This window comes from Dermacentor variabilis, chromosome 11, assembly GCF_050947875.1.
Source record: "Dermacentor variabilis isolate Ectoservices chromosome 11, ASM5094787v1, whole genome shotgun sequence".
Classification (NCBI taxonomy): Eukaryota; Metazoa; Arthropoda; class Arachnida; order Ixodida; family Ixodidae; genus Dermacentor; species Dermacentor variabilis.
Window position 1 is genome coordinate 82,758,880 of NC_134578.1, and position 14,484 is coordinate 82,773,363.

General features: G+C 45.6%; 1 protein-coding gene across 1 annotated transcript; it reads right to left on the reverse strand.

The window, feature by feature from the left end:
* Nucleotides 1–1,144: 1,144 nt before the first annotated feature.
* On the reverse strand, nt 1,145–14,191 carry LOC142563354 (ATP-binding cassette sub-family A member 9-like). The gene is made up of 4 exons (XM_075673917.1): nt 14,055–14,191; nt 3,858–3,983; nt 2,641–2,758; nt 1,145–1,257 (listed from the first exon to the last, which is right to left on the reverse strand). Exons 1-4 carry the CDS (start codon nt 14,154–14,156, stop codon nt 1,145–1,147), a joined length of 459 nt encoding a protein of 152 aa, XP_075530032.1. The 5' UTR covers nt 14,157–14,191.
* Between the last annotated feature and the right edge of the window lie 293 nt (nt 14,192–14,484).

The window sequence follows — 14,484 nt, forward strand, 5'->3', positions numbered from 1 at the left end:
CTCTGCAGCCCTCCTCCTCTGCTATTGTCCGATCATCGTCTCCGCGCTAGGTGTGCGCCTGATGTGCGGTAGCTGAGCCTCTCGTGCCTGAAGGGGGCGGAGCTTCGGACTTCGTTGTGGGTGATGTGGCCTTCGTGCCCACAGAACCCCGGACCCACAAATTATGGTAAATCATGTGACGGGCACCTTAAATGAACCCTTACTACGCAGACAAAACAAATTGGCTATTTTCTAGCTTCTCCGTTAGCTTATCACTTCGCGCTCCTCACAATACCAATAAATTGAGGTTATGTTTAATTTTACTAATTAACGACTGCATATACCCTCATTTGGTTTGGATATTACAGACATAATTAGGTCTAGTTGGAAACTGTAGCAATATTTGGCGGATTTGTAAGTGGGAAATTCCTTTTTTTAGGTGCACCGAAAAGTTTTATATGACCTTGCTAGAGCTTGCTGAAGGCTTCCTAAATAATGCTTCGCCTGAAATGCATGGCCAAAGAAAATTTGCATGGTGCGTACCGATCCAAAGTATTGGAGATTCTCGATGCAATTCATATCTTCAAAGAAGATGTCTGTCTGTTGACAGAAGCTGACCCGCCGACGCACCTGGTAACGCTGCTTGGCGACGTTGTAGCCACAGACTGTTGCATTACCACTGGTTGGGGCCTGCATACCTATGTAATTCAAACGAAGCACTGAATAAACCACTTGTGAAGCTTGTGAAGTGAAGTCAAGAAATGTCGGAGTCGTAAATAAATCGCGCCAAATTTTTCGAATGCAGGATGAATATCTGTATTATCTGTACCTTCTGTGGCCTTATTCCGAAATATATACTCCCGACACACGTAGTGGTCCTTTTATAGGAAGTATATATACTTTCACTAAAAAACACACATCTTTATACCAAGAGGTTTATTACTGAATAACCTAACTATGAGGTGAACCTGCGACGACAGTAAACTTAGTAATTATTGTATGCTGCTTCCTCAAGCTTGATTTGGGCGAGTTGGTTCGTACATAAATACGTAGGTACAGCGCAACAATTCTTGCGAAGGAAAACAGAGAGACTGGAAATAACGCTGACTTTCAACTGAGTTTATTGAAGAAACTGTGGGAAGAATAGGTCAAGCAGGCCAATGCTTTAAGGATCGAGCCAGGCAGCATGCCTATAACGTAAAATATGGGTATGACAGCCATATGGCTGTGTATTGCAGAGAGTGCAAATGCGAGCCGTTATTCCACAAGGCAAGGCGTCTGAAAAACAGCAAGAACGACAAAAAAAGACATTTTAGAAGCTTTCTTCATCAGGAGGGCCGCGAACTTATGCATCAGTACAACTTCACTTCACCTATCTGATGGAGAGTTTTCATTCCTCGGTCAACACTGTTATCACGTATAATCACATACGCGTTTCTCTTTCCCTATATAAATGGGACCAGAATTTGTTCAAAAAGTTCAGTTGAAAGTCAGCGTTCTTTCCTGTCTCTTTGTCTATCCTTCCTAAAAAAATTGTTGCGCTGTACCTACGTTATTTAATGGGGAGGGGTGGAGGAGCAACGAGAGGATATATACAGTAGTCATGAGGCACCAAGCTTTTTGAGGCGTTACATGCTGTATTGCGCACGCACTGCGGTAGCACTGATGGTGCGTAAATTTATTTCGACACTCAAGGCCTGCATACTCTGTTTGAATTTTGTTCTTTCTGACATGAAACGTGATTGAAAAGGTTTAAAGGAGGCCACTTGATAAAACCAATCTAACGAAAATATGTATAGCATTACCGCTTCTATCTTTGCAAACAATCACGCCCACAAGCCTTTCTTTGATGTCGTTGTGCAAAGGAAATAACACAGGCACTTGACGACGCATGTGTCGCGTTTGCAGATGGCGACGTTGTTGCGCAACGCGTGACGCAATCGAAGCTAAATTTAGCCTCGCGCGCGTCCTTATACGTAGTTCGGCAGTACGTATGTTCATCCGAGCAGGAGTGGTCGCGGTTTGAGAACACTCACTCTGCCGTAGCATTTATAATCCATCAAAATCAAGGCTGTCTTCAACAGGATTTACAACGCTTACAGCTGCGCGGTTTGTTGCAGGAATCTTACGCTTTCTCGGCCTTGGGCCCCCCTTGCGTTCGACACGTAGGGTTCAGAAATGGCTTGAAGAGGGTCGAACAGCAAGACAAAGTGATGTCCGACCCTCTGACCACCGCGGAATGTGTCCCCTTTCGATCGCGAGCTCAAGGGCAGGAGGTTGAGGCAAGCGCCGGAGGCGCAGCTACCTTCGAGTGCGGCGGCCTCGAACGGCTCTGGGCACGCTCGGGCGCCACTGGTGGAGGGCAGGCTCACTTTTTTTAACCCCCGTGCTCAAACGCCCTCTGCAAAACGAGCGGGTCCACTACGAATAGGAATTAAGCACGATTGCAAAGTATAAGACTTCCACTAACTATAACGTAAGTATGCCGTGTAACCTTTATAATGCATCAATGAATGTTACACGTGTGTTTGGTTACGCAGTTTCTGTACCCTAGTGTCCGTACGCCGTCTGCAGCAAGTGCAAGACGTTTCACGTGCCCTACAGCGACTGCGTCCCTGATGCAGCCTAGCCAATTAATCTAGCTGTTTAATTGCTGCTTACCTGTCAATATGCTCATCAGAGTCGTCTTCCCGGCTCCATTGTGCCCCAGAAGTACTGTGATTTTCGACTCGTACACTTTCATGTCAACGCCATTCAACGCTCGCACGTAACCGTAAGCCTGTTGAAATAGCAGCGATGAAAACGGCATTTGAGCTGTTTTAACGTTAGGCTCGGCGAGATGACCATTCATCTTCTGATATACTGCAGGCACCATGCCCACAACTGTCATTTACTTCTCGCTCTGACTGAACAAGCATCACCGACGTTACGGGATGTTGCGGTAAGTTACAGATGTTTCATATTTGTGTTCATACGCGATATTCCTCTTTTTGACGTGTCTTTTATAAAGGAGCACTGGTCCTTCATTGTGTTTTTGAACTGGTTTGTCTCATGCTTTTCCTTCTTCGAGGTTTGAATTGACAAGAAAACTATAGCATAAATGCATAGCATAAATCATTGCAGAATTACCATGAATTCACGTTCTAATATTTGATATTGCGTGCGAGTAGGCACAAATACTCTTGTGCTCGTGAGAATGAAAAGTAGTTACAAATAATAGACACGGGAGCAATTTAGTAGTGAAGAAAGTAAAAACACTAAATACGAAAGAAGCCTACAGAAGCAATTGAATGCGATGCCACTTTGCACTGGATGATTATGACGAATTGAGTTTCTTCGTGCACTCCAATGATGGATTCTTAACACCTCATATGTACTTCCGTCTGAAAGGTAATCGTAATGTAATTCAAATAGTAAAATGCTCGTAGAATGCAGCTAATTAACCGATCTGAATAAATTTAAGTATATTCGGAGAGATATCCCCGCCCCCCTTTTTTGCTTTAGCGAGTTAAGTACTTAGGTTTACAACTTTAGCGGAGTCAAGCTTTAAGCATCTCAGGAGCGAAAAAAAAAAGTTATCGCGAGTAAAATTTCACTATGCAACTGTTTTAACTTGTTTCTCAGCTATCGCTGTTGTCACGTTACAAGAAATGTTTACTTCGGGATGATATTTGTTGAGCGACTGTAATGCGTCATGTGATATAATGTGATACCCTTTTTATTAGGAATCCTTAAGGTAATAAAATGAATTGGAATGAGTGACACAAGGGGCCAACGGGCAGTAATAATTAAAAAAAAACGCAACGTGTATTGGTCTTCTGATAAGCTTTTCATTCAAGCGTAGTATACCATTAGCGCATTGTCATCCTTTTCCCCACCTTGGTCAGATTATCAATGGAGATGACAGTTTTGCTTCCTGGCGGAAGTTCCTCAAATCGGTAAGCGTCTCGCTTGTCCTTCGTTTCTACTGTGGGTCCAGCACCTCCGGGCTTCCAATACGAGGGCTGCGAGCATCGAGCACAAGATACGCATAATTCAAACGTGGTCATAAGAGAAAGCGTTTACTTACTTGAACACGTACCGAATTTAAATACCAAATGTAGTACGACACACTGTTCTGCTTCTATTACTATACACTGTGTCATGTGGACAAAAGGTTGCCGGACAGCTTTCCCACATGTTTATATTCTTTGACACCGTATCTTTGTTTATTTGTAACTTGAACCGGCGACGTTTTTTTTACATGTTTATTGGCTTGTTTGTACGATGTGCTCCTCCTGCCTTGTTCTGAGGGATTGTATTATAAGTGGACTATCTTTAAACGGAATCTCAAGGGACCAGGGGAAATTGGTTCCGCTTATTAGGAGTTTGATTTACTGCTAGTGGTACATGGGGATCTGTTAACCTAATAGGAATGCTCCTAAGAATGCGCCCTAACAGTGCAGCAGGCCTGCTGCACTGCTAGGGCGCATTCTGAGGAGCGTCCCTATTATTATATGACTAATATGAACGCCCTGTGGATGTCCTAAATCCACGCACGAATGTCCAACAAATGTCCTTTGGACAACTGCCCACACAAAATGTCCCAAAAGCGTCCTACATTCTTACAAAAATATCCTTAGCACGTACTTGGGATAATGCAATAGTGATTATTTATATTTAAGCATCTCTTGGACATCCCAAAATCTCACTAGGACGCTCACGGGACTCCATGAATACTTTGTTTAGCGCAAAAAGACAGACACAAGAAAGACGACAGGACAAGGCGCTACTCGCCACGTCTTGAGGAACCTGTCCATTCTTCATGCAGAACGTAAGCATCCTTGCACGGCACACAGTAAAGGCTATGTGACTGACCAGAACAGCAGGATCAGGAGATGACACAGACACACAAATATCAGGGCCCACAGTAGAAGAAAGATAGTTCAGCACAATGCGTTGGCGGGCTAGTTGGTTCCAATCCATGAATACTTTGTTTAGCGCAAAAAGACAGACACAAGAAAGACGACAGGACAAGGCGCTACTCGCCACGTCTTGAGGAACCTGTCCATTCTTCATGCAGAACGTAAGCATCCTTGCACGGCACACAGTAAAGGCTATGTGACTGACCAGAACAGCAGGATCAGGAGATGACACAGACACACAAATATCAGGGCCCACAGTAGAAGAAAGATAGTTCAGCACAATGCGTTGGCGGGCTAGTTGGTTCCAATCCATGAATACTTTGTTTAGCGCAAAAAGACAGACACAAGAAAGACGACAGGACAAGGCGCTACTCGCCACGTCTTGAGGAACCTGTCCATTCTTCATGCAGAACGTAAGCATCCTTGCACGGCACATAGTAAAAGCTATGTGACTGACCAGAACAGCAGGATCAGGAGATGACACAGACATACAAATATCAGGGCCCACAGTAGAAGAAAGATAGTTCAGCACAATGCGTTTTCGGGCTAGTCGGTGCGAATCCATGAATACTTTGTTTGGCGCAAAAAGACAGACACAAGAAAGACGACAGGACAAGGCGCTACTCGCAACGTCTTGAGGAACCTGTCCATTCTTCATGCAGAACGTAAGCATCCTTGCACCAACTAGCCAACCAGCCCGCCAACGCATTGTGCTGAACTATCTTTCTTCTACTGTGGGCCCTGATATTTGTGTGTCTGTGTCATCTCCTGATCCTGCTGTTCTGGTCAGTCACATAGCCTTTACTGTGTGCCGTGCAAGGATGCTTACGTTCTGCATGAAGAATGGACAGGTTCCTCAAGACGTGGCGGGTAGCGCCTTGTCCTGTCGTCTTTCTTGTGTCTGTCTTTTTGCGCTAAACAAAGTATTCATGGATTCGCACCAACTAGCCCGCCAACGCATTGTGCTCACGGGACGTTTCTTAGAACGCCAATTCGCGTGCATCGGACGATCCCACAGACATCCAAAAATCACGCACGGGATCTTTACGTATGTCCAAGGGACATTTGCATGTCCCGTTTCGGCACTTGGTCGACATCTGTAGGACATTGGTGGTCCAATGCGGAGAGACAAAACTGAATACAACTCTATGAACCAACCGACCAACTATGAGGATGACGTGGCGTTTAAGAGACAGTTCAATTTTAGCGATTTCTGTTTATCGAGATTCTAATAAAGATTTATATATATATATATATATATACAATTTATTTCCTTTAATACATGCAAGACCACTGCATTGGACAGGTGTATGCGATAACAATTACACGGACACTCCAGGCGCATTTGTGCCGTCGTCGTCGTCGTCGTTGCTGTGAGGTGTTCCATATAAAGTACAAGCACGATATTATACTCGCCGCGCACCGTATCTTGTATGTGCAAGTGAAACTTGCAATGGTCACCCGAGGATCGCGGCTCAATCTCGCACGCGTAAAGGAGGAAAGCGGGGAGGGTGCGCGCCGCCTTCCGTCGCGCGCGAGGCGCCGTTGGGAGGGGAGGAACGGAGGGATGGGTTCTACTACGGAGGTTGCTTGGTACGGTGAGGCTGCGCATTGGCCTTACTTTGAAATCGATCTGGGATGTCGACAAAGTGCGCCGAGTGCTGGCATCTTCGTTCGCGCTGTGCCTTCGACGCTTAGTTCGCGTTGAAACGAGTCAGCATGAAGGTCAATTGGCTCGCTGCTTCTTGCCGCGCTTCCTCACTCCAGCGTTTTCATAGGGAGTTTCCGCGGTCATCGAGTGAGATGTGGTCATGTTTACTTGTAAGCGCGTTATACTATGCCTGTTAATTTAGTTAGTAAGCGAACGTTCGCTCATTTATGCGGCCGATAAAACAACTATCCTTACTTCGTATACCTGCCTACTAATTTGCTACCGCAATCGATGTGTCAACTTTCCAGCGAAACTGCGACTTTTTTTAAGCGATCGATTAGTTGAAGGCCATACTAGGTGCTAAATTAGTTATAGCGGGTACTTCGAGTGGTTGGTAAGCATAATTATTCAGCGCTTCTATATGGAATCCAAATTGTAGTACGCGTAATGAGTTAAACACTATTGGAGCTTATTCTAATATTCCGAAAATGCATTCAAGGGCCCTATAAAGTAAACCTATTCCAACATGTTTTTATTCCAATCTCCTGCCGTCAAATTTGCGTAACCGCCGACGCAAGCATCGGGCGGTTACCCGCAGGGTTGTCTGAACAGACCAATCAAACGCTCTCCTCGTTCATAGGAGGTCACCTTTGTTTGCTTGAAAACCGAATAACATTGCATACACTGAGCGGCCTGTCTTGTCTAATTGGCTGGCAAGAGGCGAGGATCACGCTCAAGGGGAGAGGGATTGGTTGGGGCCGAGCCACTGCACTGAAAGTCAATAGCCGAATGAAGAAGGTGGTGCCGGCGTCTGCGATTGGTCCGCTTTCTGTTACTTAGGTTGCGGGGGCTGGTCGAACAAAAATCGCGGCGGCATGCAACGGAAGGTTATGTATGCCACTAAACCGGATCCTCAGCAAAGAAGAGTTCGCAGAACGAAGTCGTAAACGTGCCGAGAGTGCTCGAAAACGTTACACCGCCACGCAAGAAGCTTTATTATACGCAAATAAACCCACGCTCTCCGGCAGGAGCGAGTAGCCAGTGCCTGAGCGATCGGCGGCCGCCATCTTTTATTCCTTTCGGAACGGGGATGCCTGTGGCTATTCAGAAGAAAATTCAGTTTTGTTCGGCGTATTAATGCATCGTTAACGCGTACACGTCACTTTGGCGCGGTGAGTTTTTGCCGTTTTGTGACGTTATGTGACAGGCAGGTGAAATGGCTGCAGCCCGAAAACTTTTGACGAATAGACGAGGGCTAATGGGGAAAAGGTGTCGAATCAGAAATAACTATTTTTCTTTTGTTCTGTCCAATCATGCATATAAGCGTGTACACGTCATATTATATGGGGAGCTATCGCAGTTTGCGTGACGTCGCGTGACATATAGGCGAAGTGGGGGGGATCCAAAAAATGTTTTGACCAATCGCGAAGGGCTGATTGCAGAATTGGAATAGAAAAGGTTGGAATAGTTTTAGGTTATGGCGCCCCAAATTTCTCAATAAAGATCAAAACAGATATATCAGGGACTCATGCAGAACCTTGAGCAATCGCACCGTTCTTTCGCTGCCTTGAAGCACACAAACAAAACGTTAAGCGTCATGCGAAATGATAGCGCTCAAGACAAGTATAAATGTGCTACAATGAACACAGTGGCGACATTTATTAATAACAATGCGTTTCTAATAGATGTTTATTAGAACTTATTGAACCTTCGAGAGGGGGGCATGGTTTCGGCAGTATCTGGCATTGGAAGCAGTCTGAAGCACATATACGTGTCATAAGCATGCAATTAGGAATTTGAGTTCGGAATGTTTCCTTTAGAGAGGAATGGCGGATTGTATTATGGAAATTGTTGTTATGGAAACATTATTGCTCGGGCAATAACGTTGCACTATTGATTTGTTAGGCTCCAAAAAGAGTTAACTTGCCAATAAGTTCAAAGTTAAATATTTCGCCATGGATGGACAGTGTCGCCCAGCCGTTAAAACGAAAAAAAATGCGTACGCACGTAATAACAGCAAGTCGATAATTTGAATGAACTGTTCGCACAGAATTTTTTGGCAGCGTCTGCCAAGAGAAAGAAGCAAAGGATGCATAAAAAGCAGGGTTGTCAACCAGATGTAGTTATGGTTGGCTACCTTGCACGGGGGAAAGGGCTAGCGGCTAAAAAACAAAAACAAAAAAATTGGAGGACGCTTAAGCTTCGCCTTCAAGAGTGGAACGCGAAAGCGTTCCCGTCGATCCGCCAAGGGGTGTAAGACAATGGGCTACGGCGCAGCGACTACGCGCCCCGCATCGGACGCGGTGAGCGTCGAGCAACGCAGCGTTCGGCGCGACAACGAAATGTGCGCCTGAGCAAGCGACGCACGCCTGAGCCTTAGAAACAGCTCGTTTCTAAGGCAACACCGCGTTCACTAGAGGCGCTTTTGTACCGCTTTGAAGCATCGAACTCGTGGCTCATGACTCCGCGTTCGGCTTTCGAGGAGGAAGGACGCGTGATGGCTCGCTCCGTGCGAGGTTCTTTGGCGGCCGCCTTTGGCCGCGGTGACAGGTTTTCTTCTGCACCCTCGGATTATAGGATGTTGCTGCCAACATTGCCTTCAGGCGAGAGCATGCAGCAGTGCGTTTTTTTGCACGGGGACCTGGCAAGAAGACCATATCGGCTGGAAGATTTTCGCGAGCCATTGGAGGACGCTGGTATCATCAAGAACATCACGGGTATTGGAGCCTACCAGATGAATCACGTCTGGCTAGTCAAGTTGCGCAGCAAGGCGGACAAGGACGCTCTGGTGAAAACGGGTGGACTTCAGGTCAAGGGCGGCTTCTGCGCTGTCATTGACCCCGTCCAACAAGACGTCACCGTGAAAGTGCACTGGGTCGACTTTGCTGTCCAAAGTGAGAGCTTTCGGCAAGCGTTGAGCAGCTTTGGTGACGTCCTTGACGTGTCGAACGACAAGTGGTCCGTCGCCGGTTTTGAACATGCGACATCCACGACGAGAGTCGTGCGAATGAGACTTAAGGAAGGTGTTGAGCTTGATGACCTGCCTCATCTTTTCAAGTTGGGAAGTGGCACCGTCCTTCTTGTGGCCCCGGGCCGGTCCCCGCTATGTTTGAGGTGCCGCAGGCAAGGACACATTCGACGGGACTGCCAGACGCCACGTTGTGGTGTGTGCCGGGCGTTCGGACACGAAAGTAATGACTGTGCAAGGAGCTACGCCAGAGTAACTAAAACCGTTCTCCCAACAGAAGAAGTACAAGAGAACGTAATGGACGCGGAGGAGGCCGAAAGGTCTGCCCCGAACAGCAACACCAAGGAATGCGAAGACAAGGCCCGGGAGACTGACGCTGAGAAAACTGGAAGGACGACACCTGACAGTCGGGACTTGACGAAGGCAACTGAGGAACGTGCCGAAATAGGCTGCACGCAAGAGTCACTGCCCTTAAGTCAAGCAAGTGAAGAGGAAGACATGAGCGACAGCACCGAGATCACTACGGCCGAATATCAAGCAGACGCTACAGGGGCGACCGCGGGACGCGGGAAGCGTCCCAGAACAGGCATTCCGAAGTTGACGGAGGACAGCATCGAACGCAAGGTTAAACGCCTGGAGCGTCAGTGGCACCGCGTTGCTGGCGCCAAGGGTAAAAAATATGTCCCTGAAGTCCGGTCGGCGTCATCGTCGCCGGTTCGGGGTCACGGACGCGATAAGTAATACCCTGGTATTCCCACTGCAGGGTAGAGCCACGGTTAGCGTTGTACTGGTGGTTCGCGCTTACAATCACCATGATTAGTATACCTGCACCACTACGCGTCGGTACGCTCAATGTACGGGGTCTAGGGGTTAGTCGCAAGCAATATCAAGTTAAACGCATAATGCAAGAAAGAGACCTAGATTTGCTTGCGGTCCAGGAGACGAAGGTTAGCAGAGAGGAGGCGACCGAAGGCTTGGTAGCAAAATTTTCTTTGAGGTACAATGTATGCGTGAGCCATGCGGTGGGAACATCAGCCGGGTGTATGTTGTTTGTTAAAAATTCAATTGGCATTGTCGTTGAAACGGTTACAAGTTGCTTGCAAGGACGCTTTGTTTTGTGCGATCTTTCTTACGGGGAAACAAAATTTAGAATTATTTGTGTCTATGCACCTACAAAGCCGCATGAAAGATTTTTGTTCTTTCGCGAATTGAGTATGTATTTTGATTGTGAGAGGTGTTTGATTGTGTTGGGTGACTACAATTGTGTCCTTAATCAGGAAGACCGTTCAACCACTGCTTGTGTAAATGAAGAAAGTGCTGCGTATCTTAAAGAATGCGTGAGCAAATTCTCTTTAAATGATGTGGCACAGTTCGCAAGAGGTGGAAGTCGCCAGCATTTCACACACTTTCAAGGCACCAGCCATGCACGACTAGATCGAGTGTATGTGTGTTCGGAGATTGCGCCTTTGTGTCAGAACTACGATGTTGATGCTGTTTCTTTCAGTGATCATTGTTTAGTGACCTTCGAGATCGGCCAAAAGCAAAAAAGGAAGCTTGAATGGGAAAGATGGAAATTGAATGCCAAGCTTATCAAGGATGACGTGTTCATAGATGAAACAAAAAAAGAAATACATCATTTTTTTAATGACACACTACGCAGTGCCGCAGAGAAATGGGAGTTATTTAAACAAAGGGTAAAATTGAACGCAATAGAAAGAGGTGGGCATATGAAGTATCAGGCTCAAAAACATGAACAGATGCTGCGGCAGGAGCTCGAAGACTTGGTGCGAATCGAAACAGCTAATCCAGGTTTGGTGACGCAAGAACTACAAGTCATTAAAAGAAAACTAGAAAGCTTAGAGGAGGATAAATACAGAGGTGCAATTATACGAGCACGAGCCGAAAAATATCTCGCGGGGGAAGTACCTACAAAGCGAGCTTTGTCAGATGAAAAGGTGTACGCTCGAGGAAATGAAATATTGGAAATAGAATATAATGGTAGGATATTCAGAGAACAGAAAATTATCATGACGGCATTTGAAAGTTACTATAGAGATTTGTTTGCTTGTCGTGAGCCAAAGGTGCCGGGCTACGAGGATGACTTTCTGGCAGAAATGCCGACGCTAGGCAAAGAGGAAACGAATTTATTAGAAATGAATATTAGTATGGAAGAGATTGAGAGGGCTATTGAGGAACTGAGCTCGGGCAAATCTCCTGGTCCGGATGGGATTACCGCGGCATTTTACAAGGCGTTCAAGACGGACATGGCAACAGCATTGCATGAAGTATTTTCAGAGACACTCGAGCGGGGGACTTTACCACCATCGTTCAATCGTGCGCACACAGTACTAATCCCAAAAGGCAAAGAAAAATATATGCTACGTAAAGTAACGGGATACAGGCCAATTACGTTGACTAATGTTGACTACAAGGTTTTCATGAAAGTTCTTGCAGCAAGGCTGCAGGGAGTTATACAGAAGTTAGTTGGGCCGCATCAGACATGCGGCATCAGAGGTAGGAAAATATTTACAAATATTCATACAGCTAGAAGCATTTTAGAATATTGCGATAACGCTCTCCTCAAGGTAGCGATGCTGCAAATAGATCTAGCTAAGGCTTTTGATATGGTACCACATAGTGTTCTCTTGTTATTAATTGATTATGTAGGGCTTGGTTCCGTCATGTGTAAAGGCATCAAAATGGCATATCAAAGCTCATGTACCAATTTAATTGTTAATGGTGAACTATCACAACGCATACAAGTACTCTCTTCCGTTCGACAGGGTTGTCCGTTAAGTCCTTTACTTTTTGCTTTATTTTTGGAGCCGCTTTGTAGAAAAATAGTTAATAGTACAGAAATCAGGGGGTTTAAGATACAGTCCTGTGAAGTACGTGTTCTAGCTTATGCCGATGACGTTGCCCTATTTGCTGCAGATAGGGAGAGTGTTAGCTCATTATTAAGAATTACTGAAAGGTTTTGCGAGAAAAGCGGCAGTGAAATCAATAAGCAAAAGAGTATCGGTCTCTGGCATGGCCATTGGAATGCCACGCCCGGTGTTTTTGAAAATATTCGGTGGCTCACGACACCTAGCACTTACCTGGGGGTACCTTTGGATGGGTATCGTGAGAACGAGTCACTTTGGCTCGAAAAAACGGATGAAATGCGTGCGATGGCCGAAGCATGGGGTGGACGTGAGTTGTCGATTTTTGCACGTGCCACTGTTTGTAACGTTTTTCTCGTTGCGAAAATTATGTATCTTCTGCAGGCACTGTATTGTACACGTAAGCATATTCAAAAATTTCACCGAATATTTGCCACGTTTATCTGGTGTTCTACGTGGGAGCGAACATCAAGGACGAATTTGTTTCGTCGAGTAAAGAAAGGTGGTCTGTCGGTGTGCCACTTGTTTCTTCAGCAAGTTGTATCACGTTTCATATTGATAAGGGACGAAAGAGACCCGTTTCTGTGTTGTTTTTTTCAAACCATGTTAACAGTTTCTATGCCTGATTTTTTTGTTTCTTCAGCCATTGGCCCTCACTACACAATTTCAAGGTTCTTGCGTGAAGTTGTAATGTCCTATCGTTTCCTTAGGGCGAGATTTTCCCTTGAGTACCTCTCCAATGTAAAAAGAAAGCGTCTTATGAAGGATCTCATTGAAAGTGTGTTCCCTGTTCCATTATATCGGTTAATTTTTCAACAAGGGCCTGGGCAAGACGTACTTAAAAGGGTTAAAAATATGTGTATACCGGCGAACGTTAAAACATTCTTTTTCAAGCTTCACACGGGAACCTTGCCTGTTAAAACATGGCTAGAGGAAAGAGGGATTTATGTGCCATGGGGAAGCAGATGCTTTCTGTGCAACAAAGCTGAAACGATTGAACATGTTTTCATCGATTGTAATAATGCCATATTCTTTTGGGATATATTACAGAGAACGTTAAAGATAGACCTACCCCTCAATCCACATGGCATTCGTTTTTTACCGCCTGAACGCGATTTTGAACAGATGGATATGATATTTTTACTTGGACTGCACGCAGTATGGCGTAGTCTGTTGGCATATAGACATTGCGATGTTAAAGGCCGAACTGTGTATGAATATTTTGTGGAAATGGTTGTGAAGGTACGTGACGTGTACAAGATGAATGACTGTGATGAAGCTCTGGTGTCAATGCTTGATACTTTGACACATATAAAATGAGTGTGATCTATGATCACAAACACTTTTGAGGCTTGTAGACAAGCTGGAAATAAAGAAAAAAAAAGAACTCGTGGCTCAGTGGTAACGTCTGCGTCTCACACTCCGGAGACCCTGGTTCGATTCCCACCCAGACCATCTTGGAAGTTGCTTTTTATTTATGAAGTGCCTGCCGTGATTTATCGCTCACGGCCAACGCCGCGGACGCCGACGCCGACACCGACGCCGACGACACCGGCTTTTCTGCGACACGAGCTCCTTAACGCTATCGCGTTAATAGGGCGCACAAATGGAGCTATGAAGAGAGATGGGCATAAACGTAAGCGTTTGTCAAAACTCGCTGCTATACCTACCCTAAGACAGAATAATGGGTGCTGCCGATTATCGGTGCTCCAGGGAAGAACTTTCGAGAGGTACCAGGCCAAGAACGCCATGACAACGTCGCAGATGAGCATGGTTCCCCAAATTTCCGCAATAGTGATGCTGTCTAGGCCGAGCACTCTCCTAGTCACAAGGGACCATGTTGCTCCTTCTGCAATTTTCCAAATTTTGAAAGTTTAGCTCATCTTTGAACTATATAGACGCGCGTACAAATTTTTTTAGACTTTTGTGTGCTTGCTTTCTATGAATGGTATTTTCTTTTGAAGAACGTCGTTATCAGTAGAAAGTTTATAGGGAATGATATATGTTCTGAAAAGAAAGATTTATTGCGAGCACCTTTACGTTCTTTATTTCAACTACCCCTCAATCGCTGAAGCATTGTAATGTGCAGGTGGGGTACAG